This window comes from Pollachius pollachius (genome assembly GCF_949987615.1).
Source record: "Pollachius pollachius genome assembly, chromosome: 12".
NCBI classification, from domain to species: domain Eukaryota; kingdom Metazoa; phylum Chordata; class Actinopteri; order Gadiformes; family Gadidae; genus Pollachius; species Pollachius pollachius.
Window position 1 is genome coordinate 17,023,262 of NC_136945.1, and position 24,576 is coordinate 17,047,837.

Here is a 24,576-nt window from a genome sequence, read left to right on the forward strand (position 1 = left end):
TAAGCCTAGCTGTTTTTAGTCCTCTAACCCTATAAACACAGCAGAGCAACCGGTTAGGTTTTTTCAATAGACTGAAGTGCTAAAGTGCTTAATGATTTTTCTTTTTCCTGTCGGAAATTAGTATCGAATAATGAATTTCATTATTTCAACTGTTGCCTTTTATGGTCAATGTTTTATTTTCCCTGACCTTGAGTTCTGTCTGTCCTTTTTTCTTTCAGTGAAGAAGTTGAATAGGGTTAAAGATTTTTTTAAAGTGCCGTGTTATATCGGATAGACAACACGTCATCCAGTGTGTTGCTCGTCACTACTTTCCTTCAACTTGGATTGAAAAAAAGACAAACATTGCATATCATACTGCATCATTTTACATTTTATTATAAAGAACGCAATACATCCCCGTACATCTGCAAGGAATACATAGATCAGATAAGAGTATGGGAGACGAACATGACTCGATTTAGCCTAGCGTAAGCCTGTGGTTATTGGGTTATGGACAGTCAAGCTGGACCTGCTGAGGTAGATGAGTACTCCTGTTCAGGTCAAAAGTTTATCCTGATGAAATCAGAAACAGAAGACTCGAAAAGCTTGCTCTTCAATCCAGTAGAGGGGACGAAGAAAGGCAAAGACACTGCTGCTGAGAAATAATGTATGGTAATTGGATTGCATATACAGAAATGTCAACATTTGAGTCATCTGTCAAATGATCATGCTGGCGTAGTGTCTGTATGTTGGGACAAGTTGTACTGCAAAAAAACTGGATGAGCCATGTTCTGCACGTGTTATGCCAAATTTAATTTAATTGGTTGGATGTTTTACCATCAAATTTCTACTTTCAAGCAAAACGACTCAAGAGTATCACTCTCCTCTTCCCTGGCTATAAATAACAGGCATCTCAAGCTGAATACATTAGCATATTCCCCCGAAACGGGGCACCCCACTATCAAGCTTACATTACCATATAACAAAGGTCGGACAACTGAATGCATTTACTTTCAGTTTTCATTTACAAGTAAGTATCGTTCGTTGTCGTTTCTTACAAAAGTCCCAACATTCAAAAGCATTGAATGTTGTATTATTTGTATATTCTAGTCCTCAATATCAACACGTCTCTTTTGAGAAGTCTCTCACATTCGTCTGTGTCCGGCCTTTTGTTCATCCATGACCGTGCTGTGAGCTGCAGACGGACATCTTTAAGCTGCCCCCCCCCCACCTAACAGCACCCTGTCGCCCTGTTCCAGTGGGAGAACGATGCCCCCTTCATATGATGAATTCAAGTGACTGCAATGTGTCAACATCCTCACGAAAATCACTTTCCGTGTTAAAAGATAGAAAAACAAGCTATCATTAAGAGGCACGTAAAGACCCTCTAAAAGCTACGCTGACAAGGCGAGAGATCTTTTAATTCATAACCTCAGGGACTTATAGATTGAATCTCTGTGGGGCAAGTCATAGTTTTTGTCAGCTGGTTCTTGTTTAGATCATGGGGGACTGTGAAGAGTTTTGTCCATCCTGTTGCCTTGTTTTGGATTACAGGTGTACTGTATATACAAGGTATATAACAATTGAGCCAACATGTGTATTAAGACCCCCGTAGCGCTTAACCTCGCCTGCATTTGTCTTACAGGAAAGGAACACAGCTCGACCTTCTCCCGCCTCGTCTCCCAGGTCAGAAATCGTTTAAAGACTCGGCCCAGACAGGAAGCAGTTCCAGAAGGAGATGTGGCAGCGAGATCGCAGTGTACAGGTAAGGAGGGAGCCTTCGTATCCTCAGTTGAAGACGTCGTGAACGCTATGTCACACCAATATACTCGGGGAGGTTTTCAATTACACTGTGCAGTTCTTACTTAACCGTAGGAGCAGGGTCGTATATCAGTGTTTGCTTATATCCTCCATCATTATGAATCCTAGTCATTTGGATCCTATAGAAATGTACACTATATATATACCGACCTTCGGTCCCCACTTGATTAAGCTTCAGGATCAAAGGCTTCCACTGAGGATCCGTCCATCGCGTTGCCGCAAGCCGGATCTGAAGAACCGCAATCAGCAGCAGAGGATGTGGCCTCAGTCAGTCCTGCTGGCAGTGTAATTTCGATTAGCAGGTGAGCAGCGGTGATGGCACACTATCTGATCCACGTCTATTGCACGCCTGGAAATTATTTTCCTTGGATTCGCATGCTGCCAAGGAATAATTATTGGTGCGTTTTGCTGGTTTTGCCTTCCTTCTTGTTTTGCTCATTTTTTTTCCTTGACATGTTGTCCCTGAAATGTGGCAGTAGTTATTTTTTTGTGTATCTATCTATTCTCATGTGTATTAACTCGATAATACGCATGAGAATTGTTGCTTAAACTGTTGTGTGCATAAACAGCAACAATCCCTATAAACATCTTGTTTGGTTCAACATCCTTGAAGCATCAACCATGAAGCATAGCAGGGTCTCAGCCTCCTCATTGAATTTGGACTGAATCCTTGTGCAGACTCTACTCATTTGACCATGTGCAGGCCATGAAACCCTCCCACAATATGTTTCTCGCAATAATGATAACACAATGTGTGCAGTGCACTGTGATTTTTTTCCCACTGCACGAAACTTGTATTGCAAAACTTTGAGGATTTTCTTCCTGAGCTCCGAGCCGCATTCGTCACAGCCCGCTGGTTTATACCAGAACCTGAAGTAATGTTTCATTTAAAAGTGCTTTTGTTTTTCACCAGCTAGCGTGTTATAATGTTGTAGCTGTTGTTCTGTAGTATCTGACCTCAGGATGCCCTCCGTCGGTGTACGAAGGAGGTAGCTGTCTGTTGTTGATTGCATGGAGTCTTTGTGTTTAGAGAGAGAGAGAGTGAGTTATTTTCTGACAATGCAGGCTTGATTTATACTTGATGTGCTCACACCATGAGGCATATTTACTGTTTCATCTTTGAACGTTTCCTCACCGTGTTCATATAATTGCTGCTATGATCAGCAGTCGGTAATGGCTCGCACACATTTGTGTACAGGATCACGTACCTGCCCAGCATTTCCTTTGACAACGTGAGCAGTAGCATTCAGGGGCTTGTGGTGGTCTTCCACAAGAACCACATCTCTTGTTTCCAATCACTGTGTTCGAGTAGAGATTGGCATAAAAGCATAACGGTCCTTTGTAAACCCAGCAGCTGTTTTTGTTTTGCACGTTTTTTTTGGCTGTTTTTAACTCATTTTATGTTCATTAATGTTTGCCAGGTTTTGTTTTTGTGTGAAACTTTATCTCTACAAGCTCTCTCGCCCAAAGCTTATTCGGACTGCAACCACATGCTCATAGAAGAAACAACCAAATATTTGATGACCTGACTCTGCTAATTTACCATTATATTACACTTTGAGGCTTCAGTATCACGCACAATATTTCAAAGACATCCTCGGTCAGTGCACAACAAATCATGATTTCACCATATTTGTTGGAGTTTCTTCCCTCTTGAAGTCGAAGCCTAGGTGATAGGACTCCAGTCTCCTTCCCCAGTCCCCCTTCGCTGACCTGAAGTAAAGCTTCAAGTGCGACAAGGGACGCCGGTGTGTGCGCCTTGAATCCCTAGCATGAGCCCCGACGTTGGTGTGTAATTACAAGACAACATGGCGCGTCTCCTGCCGGGTCTGATTGCCTTCGAGCCCAGCCCTTCCCCAGATCACACTTGAGACAGCCAGCCAGCTCCTCAGTAGAGCTCTTTAATGGATAATGATAGCTTCTGGTCCGCGCCGCCTACACCGAATCCCATGGGGCTGACCTTCCTAGCACGGATAAGCCAATCAGTGTGTGCGTGTTAAATCTGTGATGGTCTTCGCCCATAAACTCATAAACATTGATGGGGAATCACAGTACGCCCAGTGGTTATCCAACAGAGGATAAACCTGTATTACGCGATGTCGTACACAGTGTGCCTGAATTGCCTATTTAAATGAAACCTCGACAATTACAATGTCTGTACTCATCCGAACAAACATTTCAGATTAAATTTTGATCTGTAGAAGCGTAAAGTCCACTTGCACCCTGTTCTTCGCTTTTGTATTGAGCTATTGAGATTGTATTGAGCTGTGCAATTTGCAAGTAGATTTGTTTATGGTCTCTCTAAGTGCCTACCTCTGTCTTTCATTTAATCCAGTAATTCTGTTGCTAGATGCAATACAAGACACTGCCTTTTTAATGTTGTGTTACACAGAAGATAACAAGCACATCTGGGCAAGAAGGCATATCATTAGCTTATCTTCACTTCATAGCCCCCTCCATAGCTTTGGTTTATCTTGAGTATGAATAGTTAAATAAACGGGTTGTGTTTTGGAACTGAAAAGGATTTTTAAAAAATAATTCTTCCATGCAAAAGAGCGTCCTTGCTGACTCTTGATTGTCCTTCCAATTATAAATTCAAGGTAGTGAAACTTGGGTCAAATAATTAATATTTTCCCATCAGTATTGCCAGCTTAGTGCTGCGTCTCTCTCAGCGGATTTGATAATGATGTTGATATTATATTTAGGCGGGTCAGCGTAGCTCCATGATGCATCAGCTGAATCATTTCGTTTTTTGGTCAGGATAATTTAACTTTGGCTGAACATCACTGCAAGGTTGTTTATTGTTTCAAATTCAATGATGCTGCAGTAAAGGAGATATCGTGCGTGTTCCACACTCGGCTGCACTACACATGAGTTTATTATAATATTATGTATTTGTTTTACTGTGAAGGATTAGGAATGAACTAATCATAGAATAATGTACTCTTCACTCTCTTTATAATTTCCCCATTTGCTGCTGAATCAGTGTTTTTCTATTTCACATTAATACTACAGCAATGCGTAGTGCTGTCGGATCACATCATTTGAAATCAATCTGCAAAGCCACAACTTCCAAGTACCGTTATTTGTTCACTAATTGAGGGAAAATACGAATGTTCCCTCAAATTGCCAATGTGAAATAATTATTCTCATGCCCGACTGGGACATGAGATAGTTTCTTGTTATTATTCCCAGAGTTACATTTCATTTCCTGTGGAGAAATCAGTCTTTTTCTATATGCATATTTTATCCTTTTTTTATATGCATATTTAATCTGTTTTTTTCATGCCTTTATGGACAGGATAGTGAAGGGAGGCCGGATATTGGGTTGACAGAAAGAGGGAATAACATGTAATATAGCTGGCCGGAATTGAACCTGAGTTGTTACGAGGTGTATCCCATAAATGGTTACTTATATATATGCTTGTTCGGTCATAGTTAATTGCAACTCGGCAACCACCTTTTTTGTTTCTTTTTTACCCAAAAGAGACCAGGCCTATTTTCTTTACTGTTATAATAAATGTTGGTTGTTTCATTCAGAATCTTAATCTTGCCTCAGTCCCTGGGGCAATATCGTACATTCCCCTTTCTTTTGAGACAAAAGGTCCCCCGAACTCGGACCATGATAGGGGACCCAACGTCCGGGAAGGGCCTCTTAAAACACAGGGGGGGGCCCAGCCCGGAATCCCCGTGTGATGATCAAAGGTAGTGGTGAATAGGGCTGGGTGACAAGACATCCTATTCTTCCTTTGAAACATGCCATGGCTGCCCTTAATCTCTAGGGGGGGTTTTATCTGATAGTCAAAACATCAAATGAAATCTCTTCTCTGAGCTTTGAAGATAATATATCCAGCGATCTGTTCGTTTCCGCCTAATTTGTCTTATAATGATGTTGGGATGTTTTTAAATTCGGAATTAACAACCGTTGAAGCTGCCAGACGCTCATATATATTTGTTTCTGATTCATCAAAAATTTGAAATTCAGATCTACTATATTTATGCCGTCAAGTGTACAGACAATAAAGGTTGTCAAGGTCTGAGCATATCATAGTGAGTTTGAAGCAGAATGTGTCCTCAAAACTTTTATCGCTTCATAAACTTGATAGCGTTCCTTGTTCTGACCCAGCTAATTGAAGGGGGGTTGAGCAATTGTTGTGACATTGTCACTGCTCCAATTTTGACTCGTCAACGCTCACTCACGGACTCATCTAGTGGTCTGGCTGAGTTTTATTCTGACTGATTGCACAAAGCTTTAGTAATCCCTGCAGCAGCGCCGGTGCGACTGAGAAACAAATAATTCTGTCCAGAAGGCAAAGGTACAAATCCACTGTGACTCTGTGATAAACCACTCAATGTGAGGCAGGAAGATTAGCAACCAGCCACAGTTCCAGTGTTCAAAAGTGTACAAAAGTGTACAAAAACGTACAATAACATACAAAAATTGATATCTTTCTTCCTTTTTTGAGGGGTTCAAACCAAGGCTGAAATGTTATTACCTGTACCCCATGTTGTACAGTCACTGTCTCAATGTAGCCCAGATGACCAGAAGTAAATATTGGGTCATTTTCTCCATTTTTTGAACCCCTAGGAATGTTGCTTGGTACCGGTCATTTTGTCATGCTCCCCTAAATCCCCACCTTTCAAATAACGTTAAATTTTCCCTTGAGTTTTTTTCGTCTTTCAATATACAGCGTTTGGTCTCTTTGCGCCCCCCATAACTGTTAACTTCTGTCCCTCACATGATCTGTGTTTCATGGTGTAACTTCAGTTTTTAAGAATGCCAGCAATGTGGTTTAATCTGGTTCTAATGGACGTGTTAAATCAACAACAGAGTGTTTTTTATTCCCCTTGGGGTTTAATGTCCTGGATCGTATTTCGGGAACATGGCATCCACCACAGGGAGTGAGTGGTACTGTTTTCTCCTCCTGATCACCACCATCTGACGCGGGAGACAACTCAAGGCTCTCTGAAAGGTTGCCATCTTCTCACTATTTCAAGTGGAGATGCACTAGGCTTGTTGTACAACTCGATGACTCACAGAGGAGGGAGGCAGCAGTGTATGCCAGGATCAAATGAGAGGAGATGCTTTTCTTCTGCAGGCTTTGACAGGTTAAAGTTGCTTTAAGGACCACCCGGCAGGTCAGGGGGGGATGGGTTCAGTGCCGCGTGCGAGCACAGGTCGTCTCAACATAAAAGGCATAACATCGAATTAGATTTAATAAAGCAAGTGACGAACAGACAGTATTTACAAAATGAGAGTGCCCAAGTACATTCGTAAGTGCATGTCTGCATAAGTGGGGAAAGAAAGTTTTTCAGCAGGATGAGTTGCCTGCAAAACTAAATCGTATTGTTGATTCTTGCTACCAGACGCGTACTATCTTTTCTCTTCTCTCAAGAGTTAGTTTGCTGCATTCGCAGTGAAGATACACAAAAAAGTATATTATGGAATTCTGTATACCATCCTTATAAACCTTTGGAGAAGTACAACACTGCAGAATACACGTTTAACCTTCAGGAATGTATGCATTGCATTTCGGGGAGCAAAAGTGTTGCAACCTATTCCTCTAGGGTAGGATGGAGATGAACTCCTTCCTGGTGTATTCCTTCAAGATGCCTCCCCACCCACATAGGATCCCCTTTGTGTTTGGCTTCGAGGGAGTTCGCAGCGGGAGCGTCGCCCTGAACTTCTGATGGCCCCGGGCTTCTGCGGCTGAACATGTGATCTAATCAAAGTGGACTCGCCCTCGGCCGGAACGTGGCTGCACCGGCCACGTCACCGGACAGAACAATATGTAACCTAAGGCTCAGCATGATCGCCTTCGTCCCACTCACCGCAGCCAGTCTCACCGCAGTCTGCCTTCGGGCCCACAAATGATCGGCGCCCAGAGCTGTTGTTGCCGATACAGTTAGGCAAAATGTCACAACGGTGCTTATCGTTTTATTGCTGGATAGAAGCGTATCTGAGGCCGTCTCTGTTACTCGCTCTAGTGGAACGTCTCACATCGGCGGTGGTCATCCGGGACCCCTCTCCATATTGCGGCGTAACTGTTATCTTAATCAAATGACATCTCTGGGGCATATTCTATTTGCACACGTGACGTCTCCGATGTTAACGACCCCTCCGTTAATCAACCGATCGAGTGACACAAGGGCAAACAAGATAGAGCTTCATTGATTTACAAGGTCAATATTAGCATCCACTTTTTTTGTGCGCGAATGCATAGAATAATCTGTTTTTCTAGTTCTTAAAAGTGTAGCATTTCTAGCTCGTATGTGTTTTCAGTGGGTAATGACGCTGCAAAAGCCACACAGTCTGCTAGACATCAGTTGAGGACTGAAAACCAAATAAGACGGGACAATCAACACGTGGTGCAGATGTCTCCAGCGTGACCCCCCCGGTCCTCTCAGCGCGCCGGGACCTGACTTGGTTTAATTTCCACAGCTTTACCCCGTCCCTTCCCTCTGGCTCGCAGCAGCGACCGTCGCCGACCGAGCACGATCGCTCCACTCAGCAGAGTGATCATGCCCCGCGACACACGCGCGCCTAATGGCCCGGCCTCATCACGGTCCCCTGAACGGCCTGCCCAATTCCCCCTTTCAGCCGTCACCTGCAGCGGTCGCTTCCATGCCTGTTCCTTGTTCATGCTCCGAGTGCTCCCAACCCATCTGCAGGCACTTAGCCCACCTCCTGGCTTCCTCCGCCGCGAAGAGAACATGCTGCCACAACTTGGACCAGATTCAGGTTTTTTATATTCCATTTTTCAGCCAGCCAGCGTGACTTCAGAGCCTTACCTTTTGAACAAATGGCTGTGATTTAGATGCACCTTTTTAATATTCACGGTCTTCCACCCATTTCCTTCCTGCTCATCATTATTCTAGCCAAGAATGGAGAAATGTACCAGCCTTGTGACTTAGGCAGTTGGCCTTGACCCTCTCTCTCTCTCTCTCTCTCTCTCTCTCTCTCTCTCTCTCTCTCTCTCTCTCTCTCTCTCTCTCTCTCTCTCTCTCTCTCTCTCTCTCTCTCTCTCTCTCTCTCTCTGTGTATTAACTTTTTAGCTCCTATCTTTAAGATGTAGGGAAACCTGAGCCAGACAAAGATATTATTATTATTATAATAAGATACTAATTGATTAACGTGTGATGAATCGGACCAAGCTACATATTGCCCTGTGTCCTTCTAATGCAACACACACACACACACACACACACGCAGACACACACACAGGTACAGATTAAAATAACAACCCCCTGGATGCGATGTTCCCCTCAGACAGAAAACAGACAGATTAGACAGCGATGGGACGTGAGTTGAAACCAACCAAGCCAGATGACTGAGAGCTTCCTCTTCAGTGATGGATTAGTTGACATGAGTCTATTTATATCGCCTCACCTTGTTGCATTCAAACGGTGACTCATGCTCCCAGGCAGCGACGCCAGCACTAAAAGGGGCCTACTCCGGCTGTTTGTCTGTGCCGGCTTCTCTCCCACCGCCTTCCTATAGGGGGTTTTGTCTCTAAAGTACACTTGCCACTTTGCTTAAGTAGTTCACGTAAGTGGACTACTTAAGCGAAGACATAACTGGAGTTCCAGTTATGTCTTTGCCTGCTTCATTCTCACTGTGTTTCGTTCTTATTTTGTCTCAAACTTTAGAATCTCGTTATCAGGCTTTCTCTTTCATTTTCTTTCACTCTCTCTGATCGAACGGTTCAGGTACCAGTTTCAGTCGTAACTCTGCCTGCTTTATGTGCACCGCCTCCATTTTCTCGCCGCTTTTGTCTCTAACTCAGACTCTCAGACTTGTTCTTTCTCTACTTCTCGTTACAGCTCGGTCTCCGACATCATCGGCCCGGAACCGGAGAGACTCGTTACGTAAGTAGTGCCGGTGAAACCCGTCATTCAGGGCCCCCCGTCGTTCCAAAAGCTAGCCTCAATCTCAACAGCTTCCCCCTGCCGCCCCCTTTCTGCCGCATGTGTTTGCTCATGGAAGGGGGAATTGCCCGACGCGGGTGTTTTTGTGTACGTTAGACCTCGATGTCCTCTCCAGAGGTAATCAGACCATCTGCTGGCCTGTTTGCGCTGGCATATAGATAAAAGTGTGTTTTGGCACACCGCCACGCACAGCTGCCCTGCGCACTTACACATTTTGTCAGATGTTCGGCGCGTTGGATGTGCGGAACGTTTCAATCTGTCCTTCTCTTTTTTTCATGTTATACTCGTAAAAACGTACACAGGTTAAAATATTACCCTTTTGGATTTCGCAAATTGCATCGATGGCCGGGTTGTGTGTGTGTGTGTGTGTGTGTGTGGGCTTGCATGTAACAAAAGCAATGCTCATGGTTTTCGTTGGTGTCAATCCTACCGACTATGTTTACATCCAAATTGGGTCGTTTAGCAGCCACTTTATCCAGGGAGCCTGCAAAGAATCAGAGCATGCAATGGAAATTGATGTAATGTGCTGCACGCCCTGATATAAAGAAAAACTGTGCAGCGTAGCTATAGGAGACTGAACCAACCAAGGTCAGCCCATGAAAGAAATCAGAATCTGAAATATTTTATTCATGAAAAGTGATTTGGTGAGGTTGTTTCAAGAAGTATTCAAACTAAGTATCAATTAACAATGTGTAAAAACTAAGTAATAGAAAGCTGTGAATGATTTAGGCTGAGTAAGGCTTAGAGGCAATGAAAGGGCTAGAGGCTATGCAGCCCTATTCTATATTTACATAAATGTAAATGAATATAGATTTCCATGTGGGTGTATATACGTACAGGGCGGGGAGAATGGAAATTTACCTTAACCTTTTACATTTAGGGCATTTAGCAGACTGAATTGCATTTGTCAGAAGATAGAGAAGAAACAATATAACGCTGTTGGTACAATAAGGATGTTCATAGAAACAAGTGTCAAGCACGAAACAAATAATTGATGATGCAATAAATAATAATAAATAGATAAATATAAATAGAGGTTAAGAAATTATTCTACATTTTTATTTATTTTTAAAGGATATTTTGTGTGGGGCAGAAGGTGGCTCTGATTCACATGTAGTATGCGGCGTCTGAAGACACGCCATTCTGCCCACCCCCGTAGTGTCTGGGGGGGGGGGCGCAGACTTCTTCAAACCGATTTTGATATACTTGGGCGCATCTCAGCGTGTGAGATTTGGGCAGTTTCCTTTGTGGACCCCCATATGTTCCCATGAGTCGCCTCACATCTTTATTTGACGGTTTCTTTCATAGCCGTACTTATTTATGTATTTAATATTGACCTATTCTTGCATTCTTGATGGTGGGGGGGGATGATCCCGACCACCTGAGGTCTTGGCACGTCAACCAGGGAGGGCCAGGAGTCTGAGTGTCACCCCCAGTGTTAACCAGGGAGGGCCAGGAGTCTGAGTGACACCCCCAGTGTTAACCAGGGAGGGCCAGGAGTCTGAGTGACACCCCCAGTGTTAACCAGGGGGGCCCAGTAGATGAGGGCCAGGAGTCTGAGTGACACCCCCAGTGTTAACCAGGGAGGGCCAGGAGTCTAAGTAACACCCCCAGTGTTAACCAGGGAGGGCCAGGAGTCTGAGTGACACCCCCAGTGTTAACCAGGGGGGCCCAGTAGATGAGGGCCAGGAGTCTGAGTGACCCCCCCAGTGTTTACCAGGGGGGCCCAGTAGATGAGGGCCAGGAGTCTGAGTGACCCCCCCAGTGTTTCCCAGGGGGGCCCAGTAGATGAGGGCCAGGAGTCTGAGTGACCCCCCCAGTGTTTCCCAGGGGGGCCCAGTAGATGAGGGCCAGGAGTCTGAGTGACCCCCCCAGTGTTTGCCACGGGGGCCCAGTAGATGAGGGCAGACATGGGGCCGGGCTCCTCCTGAGGTCTGTACAGTTTACCCAGCGTTTAGCTCTACTCTGCCCTGGCTGCACCAGGAAGCCAGGTGGTCCACTTCCTCTCAGGAGGCGTGTTCATCCCCATCAGAGATTTATCCAATGAGGGGTCGTGGTTCTGCAAACTTCAGCGGCTGGGTTGTCTGGAGGTGCATCTGTTGGAGTACAGTAGATGGAGGAGAACAGAGACAGAGCCAACAGTCTTGGGGGACTCCAGCGGCGAATGTCCGCGGCTCAGAGACGAGTTCTTAGTGGCTTATGGGTTCAAATCAGAGGCATAGGGAGGGTGCATCCCAACCAAGGGCATTCTCAATTCAACTTAACCGCTGAAATAAACAAAAGTGTAAAAGTATGTTTTATAAACGAATAAGCACTTGTGGTTCACCGGGAACAAGAGGAAGCCAGCAGGAATCCACTCGAGGAAGCTGGTCGATAATTGCGTCGATCAGAAAAAGAGACTTTGGAAGAGTTTTCCTCTGCTGTAGAATTGTGTGAAGAAGTGTAAAGAAATGAGGCGTTTAACGCAAGACACTCCTCAAGCGGCACATGGTGGTTTTATATGGAATCTCTTAGAGGACGGTTAAACCTCAGCGGCTCTCGGCGCCAACGATCGTCATGCTGATGTCGTGTGTGGCTCCCCTGAGTGCGGGGTACGTGTGTGTGTCTGTGCGTGAAAGAAAGAGTGACACGTGGAGAGACGGGGAAAAGAACGGGAACGTCTCTAGAAAGGCTTGACTGAAAACGAGCGTCGAGAATCAAAAGAGGAGAACAACATTCCTCCGCGGTGCCTCTGCCTCGTCGCTCAGCGGCAGAGAGAGGCAGGCCCCCGTCAAGGGCACCCCGCACATGTTAGTGTGAGGCACACGGAACCGAAGCCTCAGCCCACGGCGACACATCTGACTCTGGTTTCAGACCACGTCTCGGCTCTTTGCTTGGATAACCGCGGTTCCCTCCGGGGGATATTTATTGCATTTATTTTTTTTGGTATTTCAACCATTTCTTCGACCTTTTCCGGTGAAGTCCAAAGCTGTCACCGTGTGCGCCTGATGTCATCCCCTCCGCGCCGACGCTCCTCTGTGTGTGTGTGTGTGTTGTCATGCGGAGCCCTGTGACGAGCGCCGGAGGACGTTTGCTCTGGAAGCAAACCCTCCCCTCCACTCCTCCCCTCCACGCTGGGAGAGAGGGACGGGAACGGGTATCGAGCCAAACGAGCCGCTACCTGCATACCAGTTAACGCGCCCCCCCCCCCCGTTTAATAACACAAGGGCGTGAGGGGTGACCGCCCCACAGCGGGACCAGAGAGGTGTCATTCTGTTTTGATCAGCATCGAGTGTGAAGAGGCGGAACCGCGTCGCCGCTGATTCTGGGATGACATGCTGGAGTTCACCGTGGAAGGCTCAGCATATGAAGTACTAAGTGGTTCCACATGCAAGGCCCCAGAGTCCAAGGGCACCCCCCCAAACAACACACACACACACACACACGAGCACACTCTCTCTCTCTCTCTCTCTCTCTCTCTCTGTTTCTCTCTCGCTCTCGCTCTCTCTCTCTCTCTCTCTCGCTCTCTCTCTCTCTCTCTCTCTCTCTCTCTCTCTCTGTTTCTGTCTCTCTCTCTCTCTCTCTCTCTGTTTCTGTCTCTCTCTCTCTCTCTCTCTGTTTCTCTCTCGCTCTCTCTCTCTCTGTTTCTCTCTCTCTCTCTCTCCCTCACTCTCTCTCTCTGTTTCTCTCTCTCTCTCTCCCTCACTCTCTCTCTCTCTCTCTCCCTCACTCTCTCTCTCTCTCTCTCTCCCTCACTCTCTCTCTCTCTCTCTCTCTCACTCTCTCTCTCTCTCTCTCTCTCTCTCTCTCTCTCTCACACACACTCACGCATTTCCAAGAGAGGGGGTGGGGGTTGTTATCTAAGAGGAGACGAGGGGTTTTCTCTGTGCTCTTAAGACAGGGGTAATTCCATCCTCCCAGTGCTTATCGTGTTCATCTTGATCCAGCTTGGCCGAGCCCCTGAGAGGGTCTTCACTCTGGGGCTGAGGGAATCGCTGGGGAAAGACCCTCCAGGTCATGCAAAGACAAACAAGTTAGAAGGGCTGTCATTAAGAAGCCGAAGGCGCTTATTGGGACAAAGCACCAGAGAGACTCTTGGCGGTTAAAAGGTGTTTCCTTAGTGAAATGAGCCTAGAATGGGATGTTACCCCAATGTTGACCATATTAATTTGTCGCCCTGTGTTAAGTTATTAATGTGGAATGCACACCAAACCCTGAGAACCTCAGTATGTCATGGAAACATGGATTCAAGATATCATTTTATTTATTTTCTGCACATATTCCCTGTGTGTTTTTTGTGTGTTCTAACAAAAACAACAATTTATTTATTTGTAACTTTCCTCATTCATAGTCGGCATGCACTCCAGTGGTCGAAAAAATTAAATTAAGCTGTTATTCAAAACAGCTTTTGAATTTATTCATAGCACATCATGGCAATTTCCCATTATCATTGTTGAAATAATCCTTGAATCATCCCCTGTAAGTGCACTAAGAATATTGATCACCAAGTCTATAAGGGAGGTGGTCCTGAACACTGCCATGAATGATAGGGAACTATCATTTGAAATTTGGTTGTAAAAAGAAAATAAGTTATTTTAGAGTAAATGTACTGAAGTGAGTGACTGTACTGTCGTGACAAACGTCGAGCAGCAACTAAAAGGAAACCAGGGCATTAATTCTGGTTTCCGACTTTTAAGAATTACTTTTTCCAGCCTGCTTACCTTAAGCAATGCAAAATAGAGGGGAGAGGCGGGGGGGGGCGACTCTCCACCCCAAGATGTGACTTTTCTTCTGCAGCTCACCTACCCTGAATGCTTAATTTCCTCCCTATGCAAGGTTTATAAATGGGTTGATTGAAATCAAAGAGGAGAAAGGAACAAGTTGAACTGGGTACATTGAAAGAGAGTTGGAGAAAAGCATAAAGCACACAGAGTAGTGCAAAAATTCAGTTCATATTTGCAGCACGATACAAAAAAATAAAAAGAACCAGAATCATATTGTTATAATGGATGCACTCAGGGTTGCACTTTGCCTCGGATGGGAGAAGGTCACGGTTATTATAGCTTTTTTATTCCGGTGTTCCGAAACCAAATCTTCGTGTACATCATTCAAAAAGTCCTTCCAGCCCGAAGAATAAGACCGTGACAGGAAGGACGACAGGACCGGGCAGGAGAACACTGCCCTGTCCTGTCCTTGATTCGGTACCGCTCTGAACAGCGTCGGTTTCACCGCGTTCACACGTCCGTCGACGGATGACGGAGGGCGGGTCTGACGTATAGGGGAGTAGTCTTTTTGGATGCAGCCTGCAGCCAAACAAAATTGCATCCCGCTAACAAAGCCGGCTTTTTCCTGCTTCTTCCTGCTTCTTAATGCAAAATTGATCCTGTAGTCGGGAGGACTGTTGCTTCGCGTAGCCTTTTAAAATCCCCCGCTGCCGGCCTTCTTTTTGACATATTCATGTGTTTTCCCGGGTTGTACTACAAAGGCGATTTCATTAGACAGAGTCCAAGTAGCGTCACAGTAGTGTATTTGCGTATATATATTGCATATAACGCAATCTGATTGGCTGACGGATATGTCGCTGCCTGAAAGGCAACGGAGCTAGCGGAACGGATTGACCCACAATGCGTTTCGCGAGAGCCCCATGCAAAGTCAATGAGATCCGTCGAAGGAAGTGTGCAGTGTGAGCGTCGTCGGTGAACAGCGCCCTGTGTTCCTCCCCAGGTGCCCGGAGACGACCCCGGCCCGCAAGAGGCCTCCTGCCTTCAGGGACGAGGACGGGACCCCCCCTCTGCTCAGCCTGGGAAAACGCCGTCGCAAAACCTGAGGACCAATCCTGGGTAGAGAGAGAGAGAGAGAGAGAGAGAGAGAGAGAGAGAGAGAGAGAGAGAGAGAGAGAGAGAGAGAGAGAGAGAGAGAGAGAGAGAGAGAGAGAGAGAGAGCAAGCCCATATCGTTTAGCCTTTCTGTTTGCCTTCAAGCTTATAATAAAATATAATATTATTATTATTATATACTTTTATAATAATAAATGATATTATCATTTATCTCTGTATATTCTGACCTGATCTCATCATAGTTCAAATGTGTTCCTTTGTTTTTAGTTCCTTGTCATGTGTCCAGTGTATATTCAGTGTCTCATGGTATACCATTAAAGTCTACACATTCAGCCTTTTCATCGCTTGTCTGCCTTCAGTGGTTTCAATGCTGTCTATCTTATGCTCCATCACATTATATTCGGCTTTAGTTACGTCAATGTGAACTCAAGGCTGCGGAGTTGGAGGCCAAACTCCAGTCTATCTGTCCCAACCCGCCTTTCCCCTCCATCCTCGTGTATTTTAAAGATTTATTTAGCATTTTTATTATAGAGTGAGATAGAGAGGAAGGTATGGGAGATAGAGGGAAAGACATGCAGCAAATGACCACGGGCAGGATTCGAATCCGGATCACTGCGGTCAGGACTGAGCCTATAGTACGCTCACCCGGTGAGCCACCCAACCCTTCCCCCTCCATCCTCATGTGAATAGTGTATTGAGTAACTGAGCTACAAGGACAACAATGTGTCCCTGTAACACTGACCTTCTGCGGGGCTTCCCTTGGGACGTGGACGTGTGGACGTGATTGGTTGTAACCCCCTGATTAGTGGTTGTAAAAATGGCGGAAGGGTCGCAAACTGAGTTCCCCTTGACCTTTTCGTGCAAGTGGCCGGATGTGTGATTAGGTTGGTTCAACGCTAATCTACAATCTACCGCCTCGTGGTGTTTCCCTGATGGCTGGGATGTTTGTCCATCTCACCGTAATAACGCAAGCGAGCTGCGGCCAGGGAGGTGGCCTCTGGTTTCTGATTCCGGCCGAGTCCTTGTGCAAAAATAGCTTTCAAATAGATTTTCTTGCCTCATAATTCTTTGTTTGAACAGACAAGGTTGGGCAGTTCGATTCAACATACACATCATAAGGATTTTCCAAACAATACGACCAAACCCAATCCAGTAAGTGAGCAAACAGAGGTAAGTATCGACCAAAGCCGGTCGGAAGGCCGTTTCAGAGGGCTGAGCAGGAGCCCACGGACCCCGACCACTTCACACCTTTCTTGGAGGAAGAGAAATGAGAGAAAACTAAAAACTAAACAAACCAACTAAAGAAACGAGTCACGGCATCGGTTGTCCCTCGGCGCTCCAGGGACACCGTCCACTGGCTGTCCACTGAGCCAGGGAGAGTCGCCCCTCCATGTAGCGTGGCAGACCGGGGGGACCATAGGTAGCACGTCAATCATCAGCTCGCATGAGCTGCTCTTTCCACTTCACCACATCCAACCCCCCCCCTCCATCACCACCACCCCCTCCATCACTACCTCCACCCCCAACTCCCCCCTGTTTCCCGGCGCTTCCTTCAAAGTGATGCCTGGCTTAGGGAACGGCAGGGATGGTGGGGAGGATGAGTCGGAAACAAGCTGAAGGGGGCTTCCTGAATGATGCCTGGATTTGGGGAAGCAGTGAAGCATGTGGTGTTATTGATTCCAGACAGAGGAGCGATATGCGCACACACGTGCACACTTTTCCAGTCATCCGTCATCCTTGCAGAAGGACCTGCCACATTTCTCTTGTCTGACGATGTCTGAGGATCTTCTAGAAGTACCTCTGGTCTGAAGTGAAACCATGAAGGTCCTCGTAAGTATTCCATGGCAAATAAAAAAGGGGATTTGAATGATACGGGTGCTAGCCCAGCTCCTACAAATGACAGGGACCTGAAGGCTTATTCTGGTCTGTTTTTTCCTCCATCAATAATAAGCAGACTCATAAGCAGACTTGGCTTGGCCATAGTATTTTTTCCCTTTTTAACAGTATCAACGTCGGAATTTGCGACGTTGGAAAAATTTGAGAAGTGTCAGTTTGCGGTAGACTTTACTGGGATTTGAGTTCTGGCTCCTGGCCCCTGCGGCCTGCTTCTCAAACTCCCATAGCCTGTTTGTAACCGGGAGAAATTCTATGTAACCACACACTCGCACACAGGAATAGGCCTGTTATACACTCACACTATTGACATGCCAAATACAATTACACCGCAGATTTATTAAATAGAGCAAGTGTTTGCTGAGCGCTCAGCAGGTGGTCTTCCTCATCTCCCTGTTGTTTGCATTCCCCCACCAATCCCACCTCTGCTAAGGTACTGATCAGCCGTGACATCCACGCCCTCCCACCATCCGTCCTCATGAAGAGCTCCCTCTCTGAGGCCTGTATTACGGCTTAACGATCCCAATGTCAGGGTGGGGGGATCTATGGTTGATCCCACTCAGGAGGGCACAGGAGCACACGTTTTAACTCTCGACCCGTGAACCCACTGCGCCCCTCGAGCCCACCCGCCCACGTCCACATCCCCCCTCTCCCAACCGCTCTCAACACCACTGCTGCGGAGAACCGACGAGGACGGCCACAGTATGTGTCAGGGCGAGAGGGGCTGATTGGACTGAGCAGATGCTGCTTGAAGGGTAGGTTTGTTTTGTTGTGTGGGTGAGGGCTGTATTCAGATATTTTCCTTGCGTTTTTTTTTTCGGCCAGCTTGTCAAAACGGCTCAATTCTTCGGGACGTGTATGGGTGGGGTGCTGCACAAAATACTACTGGGCTGGTAGGAAAGTTTATCTGGATGGTAATTCATCCTGATGCACTGACACACTGACATTGGGTTCCTGTCTAGAGTCCAGATCGATCCCAAGCCCTCTTAAGTATGAAAATATTTTAATATCGATCACTCCATCAACCATATTGCTATAGAAAAAACATCCTCTCGTTTGCAATTAAATGACAGGCTTTGTCAAAAAACGAAACCCTTGCGTGAGAGTGGAGACGACAGCGTGAGGTTTGAGACTAAGATTCAATCGCTGTCCCGTCCTAAAGCCCTGGGACTATGGTGATGATATTGGTCTCCAAAATATCATCTCCTCAACCTTTGCAATGAGCTCCCTGCTCACGTCCTTCAGACGGTTTGCCGCAGGGCAAACCAAATCCCGGTGTGCGGGAATTTTTATGAGGTTCACAGGGGATAAAAAAAAGATGAGGGATTAAGCACAGCTCTAGTGAGGTGATTAACTTTATTAATGTAATGACCGCATTGAATGAATCATGCGTAATTAACCGTACAAAGAAGATGATTATTGAATACCCACACACTATTATAAACTGAGGCTAAGCGATGGGTGGACCAATTTCACATATGATGTGAATAAACAGTGTGATTTGTATGCATGTGGAGTAGCATGAAATCTAGAGTGGGAGTTTATCAAAGAGCGTACCCAGTGGGACCAGGGTTGGTTGATTATTTTTTTTACTCTTGCACAAATTTCTCGTCATCAACACGGTCAGGTCAGGTCGTAGGTTGAATGGAGATCTCGCTCATACGTATCAAGTGATTTACCATCAAAGACACTGACACATTGTAACAGCTCACACCGTCATGGGGTGGGTTGTCCTTACAGCTATCTTCGTAACCAGTGTAGGTTTCAGTGAGAAAAAAAAGCCAACTTTTGGTATAAAATAACTTTTTTGTTTTTGTTATGCTAGTGGCACCAAATTAGTTTTAAAATGAAAAGATCCAAACAATTACCCGTAATGAGAAGATAAATGTATTTTCAGGGTTGAAAAAGGCTGGCATTTATAAAAGCCATAGTTTCATAACAAATCATAATGAATGAGTGCGACCACCAACACCATCTCAATCTAAAAATTTAATTAGCATGATATCACGCCAAACGTTTGATTATCTACATGGTGAAACATCGCCCTCTTGCTCGGCTCTAATGAGCACTGGGACAACAGACCACTGAGATCCCCCAACAGAGCACGGCATCTGCCCTAATGCGATAAGCGTCTTGTATGCCACGGTAATGAATGATCATCGTTAATTGATTTGATTTCACGTTGTTCTGTTTCATACAGTTGATACGGTTCTCAGTCTCAGAGGGTAAGACATTTCTTACGATTTTCCTCTCCTTGTAAATCTACTGTGAAGTGATGCGATCCTGCCAACAAGTCTTTTGACGGATGACTTTGGACCCGCTGCCCTCGCCGTTGGTCCACGTTGGCTCAATATGGAGGGCCTGGACTGTAACAGTTATGCCCGACTTTAAATCAAAGGTTGACACGACTATCTCTTGCTTTTGGAAAGTCATATAGTTTACATTTAATGTGGTTCATAGACAATGATCTATACGCTTCTCAGTTGCCCTTCAAGATGAACAAGCGGACCTTTCTATCTTTCCATATAATACCGCACCATGGCGCATATGAAAATATATCAAGACACCAGCCATCGCTTAGTTTTTTGTTTTTTATAATACCCCTATTTATCCGGACGCGTTTCTGAAGTTGGCTCTCGTATTCATCAAAAACATGTCTTCTGTCACTAGACACAATACACTAGATGTATTTAGATTAGAGTTTAGAAGCGTCTTACCCCAGTCAGAAAGGTTTTAACTCATAACCATTACATCTGACAAAAGTTCAGCTTTATCGTGGGGGGGAGAGGAGGGGGGCCTATTGGGAGGAGGTTGAGAATGGTGCTTTAGAACATTTTGGGACGTTAATAGCTGTGAAAATGGGAGCCGATAACATGAGTTGGAGCCCACTCTGCACTCTGCCAATCTGAATGGCAATAGGGGAAATGTGATCCAACAATGACGTGTGGTGGTGTAGTGATGGTGAACGGTGTAGTGATGGGAGTTGCTGAGGGAGTGCTGTCCGCAGCAGATTGGCCTCACCTGAGATAAATGGCTGAATCCAGACTCTCATCTGTGCTTATGTTTTCTGTTAATGGCTGTCTAGTGCCACTTGTTACCAGAATTAGAGACAATGGGAGCTCTCTTCTCCATCACCCAGGACCACAATAGACAGAGACAGACTTAATGATATGCTTTTATAGAGAAATGGAACAGAGGGTTTTCTATAATTAATCATGTTTTAATGACCCATTATTGACTGTAATTCAAAGGTTTAAAAGTCATACGGCTGGCCTGCCACTGTGTGCTTAGTTTTTATGAGGAATCCAGCAAAGCCGAATGGTTCCCACTGCATGAGTGTTTTCCTGTGTGTGACGTCACTGGACGGCACTGTGGTGTGCATCACGCCGCCTCACTCCTCCTCAGAGATGGCTGTTGTTGTGGATGCAGGGAGGACATTTAAACTTATATATGTTATATTATATAACACTGCAGAAAAAAGACAAGATGCAAATCCAAAAACTAAAATTCCCGCAGATTAACACTAAATTATGTGTGCTCCGTATAATAGCAACCATGTATATAGAATGTCCTCTATCGGTTTGACAAATCTAGAATGTTCTCTTTAATCAGGTAATGAATACTTTTGTCCAAACATTAACCAGGACCTGTTTTTAATATCTGCGATGCACGTTGAATGACAGGGGTTTTGGTCGGTCTATATTATGATCATTTTTGCCTGTTATTTTTGTCGTGTAAAGGTTAGCCTGGAATACGGTTCACAGAGATCCATAAAAGGCAATATAGAAGGGCTGCAACAGCACTGCCGAATTCCTTCAATTTTGGTATTTTCTCCATATCAGTTGGTCCAGTTTATCTCAGCTCAGAGATCTCTTCTTTGATACCCCTGAATTTATAGACTCATTATATATGAATTCACCAAATAATTTACTGTAGGGATTGTCCAAACATGTCCATTTGCATACAGTTAATGACTCTTGATGTTAATGTTTGGTTAGGTTTTGTGTAAACAACAATGGTCACGCTCTCTAAAGGGAAATTATTGTGCGAAGACTCCCGTTGTTTTAAATTCGATTTAGTGTGGAATAAGGGCTTCCTGGAGTCCAGGAAGTACACATAAGTCATCTGCTCACTGATCCATGGTTTCTGGTCTAAATCCCAGGGTGTTGTGTGATGATGACGGGGTTTGAGCCCCTAACTGCTCCTTAGCTGTAGTCTTCCAACATCGCAGAGCGTCTGGAAAAGCACTCATTGGGTTTACCTTGGTTTCTGGATAGTTTTTTCTTACGAGAGATGCACACATTATTTAGTGTGAGGTGATGTATGACGCTGTTTTGCGTCATCATTCCTGGTGTTGTGGTTGCGTGGGGTTGAGTCTACTGGCTGAGTGGAAACAGCAGCACACATGAGAGGAAAAACCCAACAAGAATGATGTTCGAACTCGTGCTTTAGCATTTCCCCCCCTACTGAAAGCACTCAAATTGGCATTTTTTTTAATAAGGCCGAATGTTAGCGATTGGATTGACATGGTTACATTGATCCTGCTGAATATATTTTCCATATGTGTCAAATCGGCCTTGGTTATGTTTTAGTGATTCACATGAGGGGCTACATTTGTTATGATCAAACCATTGCAGCTTTCCCTTGGATTTTAAAGTAGCAAACCCCCAGGGCTGACGAGGTCTATAGGATGAGAAGGCTCTCCCTTCCTGACATTTGAAACTGAGTGAACTTGAACTTTGAGTTCCTTGTGTTATAATCTCTGTGCTATTACAATTGTTCCATCTCAATCTCAGGTTATTGTGTCATTTGTTCTTCCAACATTGTGTTTCACAAGGCCCGCCCCTTGGAGGATGCACCTCGGTTGTCATGGGGATTGATTAATGACATGACATGATGAAAACGTAGTGGAGTTGGAAGTAAAAACCCAGGCCGTCTTTGTGCTGGAAACACTCACACTTGTAACCATTTCAATGGCCTGGAAATTAACTGTTACTTGGCCTTGGTTCACAAAGGAAGATACATTAACCTGCGATAGGCATCCTGTGTGTGTGTGTGTGTGTGTGTGTGTGTGTGTGTGTGTGTGTGTGTGTGAGTGTTAGTGGGTTAGGACTTTCAATGCACACAGTTTTCCATAGTGTCTTGAAGTAGATTATTTTTCTAGTTACTGAATGCACCCTATCAGCCCATTGCTGTAGAGGGTTATGCTCAAAATGCATATTACATAATAAATATGAATGTTATCATTTGCATTTTGAGACGTCAAATGGGATATTTTGCATGTTATACAAGATATTGTGTATTATTTCATGTGATGGTGAATTAATGTACAACCAACCAACGTTCAGAAAAATAACTGATCAATCCACCATTCACATTATCTCAAATATATCTATTTCTGTACATTGGCCTACCTATTCCTATTAAGATTTAAATGTCATTTCATTTAATTTCCTAGACACCAGACACATCTGAATTGATGACATTTAGTTTATGCAATGGGAAGAAGAAATGTTATATACTGTGCTTATATTTATGAAGAAATTAAATATACTGTACACACACACACACACACACACACACACACACACACACACATATATTTATGTGTATATATATATATACATATATATATACATAATATTTTGAGTCATCTTGCTTTAATTCATTCTTTCTTATATTGGACCATGGTTACATAATGTGAATATTATGGTTGAACGGTTCGAATGCAGAGAAAATCATATTTGTGTAGAGGGACTGAATATCATGCAATTACATTTCCTGGTTGATTAAAGGTCTTGGAGGTTGCTATGATCTCAATATGTTCAGACTTCCAAGTTTCCTCCCAAGGTGTAAGTGAACTCTCCAGGTAATGAAATGAGAGATAATTCAAAGGAAGTCATCCCGTTCATATTTAAATGACAAACTAAAATAACTGCATGGGGCTGACTCAATGCAAAATGTTTTATTGGTAGGCTCTGAGAACCACAGGCTCTCCATTTATTCCCTGATGTCAAGACGACCCTGACTTCAGTCTGGAATCAGCTTGGAATTCCTTTAATAGCATTTTGTTTTCCATTGCTCCATTCTGGTTCATTAACTGTAAAAATACCCCAGGTATATCTAGCCTTTGTTAGTTAGACTGAGTTGATTTTTTCGGCTTTTGGAGAGAAAGCGAAACATTCAAACATCAATACACACTTAACAGTAAAGCAAGTATCGACGCCGAGCATGTGGGTGGCCTATCAATAGTGGGCAGTTGTTGATATCATATTCTCCCAGCGTTACACATTTGCGAAGAAGGTTGTTGCAGAAGCAGCCCCCTAAAATCACCTTCCGTGCAGAGGAGAAAATAAATTATTCAAAATCCATTGGTGTCCAAACATAGCTTGGAGCTAATGAGAGCACTGACACATAAGTCTGGGTTATGGCTGCACCCCAAAGGCAGTCTTGGTTCCATACCAGGTCTTCCCAGTGTTCCAATAACATACCAAAAAGCTGAAGGCCCTATCGGCCACAGAAAAGCACAAACAATATCGGACGGATAGTGAAATAATTGCATCCCTTTTGTACAATATGCAATGGACCCAGAGCATATCAACATCTGGTCATTGTCTGGAACTATGAGATGTTGCAGCATACACTGCAATTTACTGTACCCCCCGCCTCCATCTCTCATTTCAACACAGGCATTATCTCTCTGGATATGCTTGTTAGGAAAGAGAATAGTTTGCTAAGGGGATTCCAGATTAGATGCACTATATGTAAACAGCCAAGAGGGGATCTCTAGTACTTAGCATTGGATGAGTTCATTTTGGACAGGCCCACCGTCACCCAAATCCACCGTGGCAATCGTTTAGAAACGGCTTTCATCCATCACCTAATGACTACCATCTTCGCTCCAAACAAATACTGGCGAAATCCGACATGCGCTTTTCACAGACTCCTGCACTCCTTACATAGCACGAGAAGGCTGCTTCGGGGCAGGTTTTTGTTGTTGTTCCAACTCTGATACAGGACAGCTTTGCGACAACGTGAGTCCTACTAAATTACACAGGGAGCCCTTAATGCCCTCTTCACGCTGCGGTTTAGTTCGATTTCGGTTCCGAAACTGAACCCACGTCGCCTCACGCTCGCAC

General features: G+C 44.8%; 1 protein-coding gene across 1 annotated transcript in view; it reads left to right on the forward strand.

Annotated features, from left to right (window-relative positions):
* The window catches only part of rad18 (RAD18 E3 ubiquitin protein ligase), a 29,577-nt gene extending 14,030 nt beyond the window's left edge, over positions 1-15,547 (forward strand). The window contains exons 10-13 of the mRNA XM_079747374.1: positions 1,625-1,744; positions 1,973-2,102; positions 9,625-9,669; positions 15,433-15,547. Of these exons, the coding sequence (XP_079603500.1) occupies positions 1,625-1,744; positions 1,973-2,102; positions 9,625-9,669; positions 15,433-15,535 (398 nt within the window). The 3' untranslated portion in view covers positions 15,536-15,547. The remainder of the gene's footprint in view (positions 1-1,624; positions 1,745-1,972; positions 2,103-9,624; positions 9,670-15,432) is intronic.
* The last annotated feature ends 9,029 nt before the right edge of the window (positions 15,548-24,576 follow it).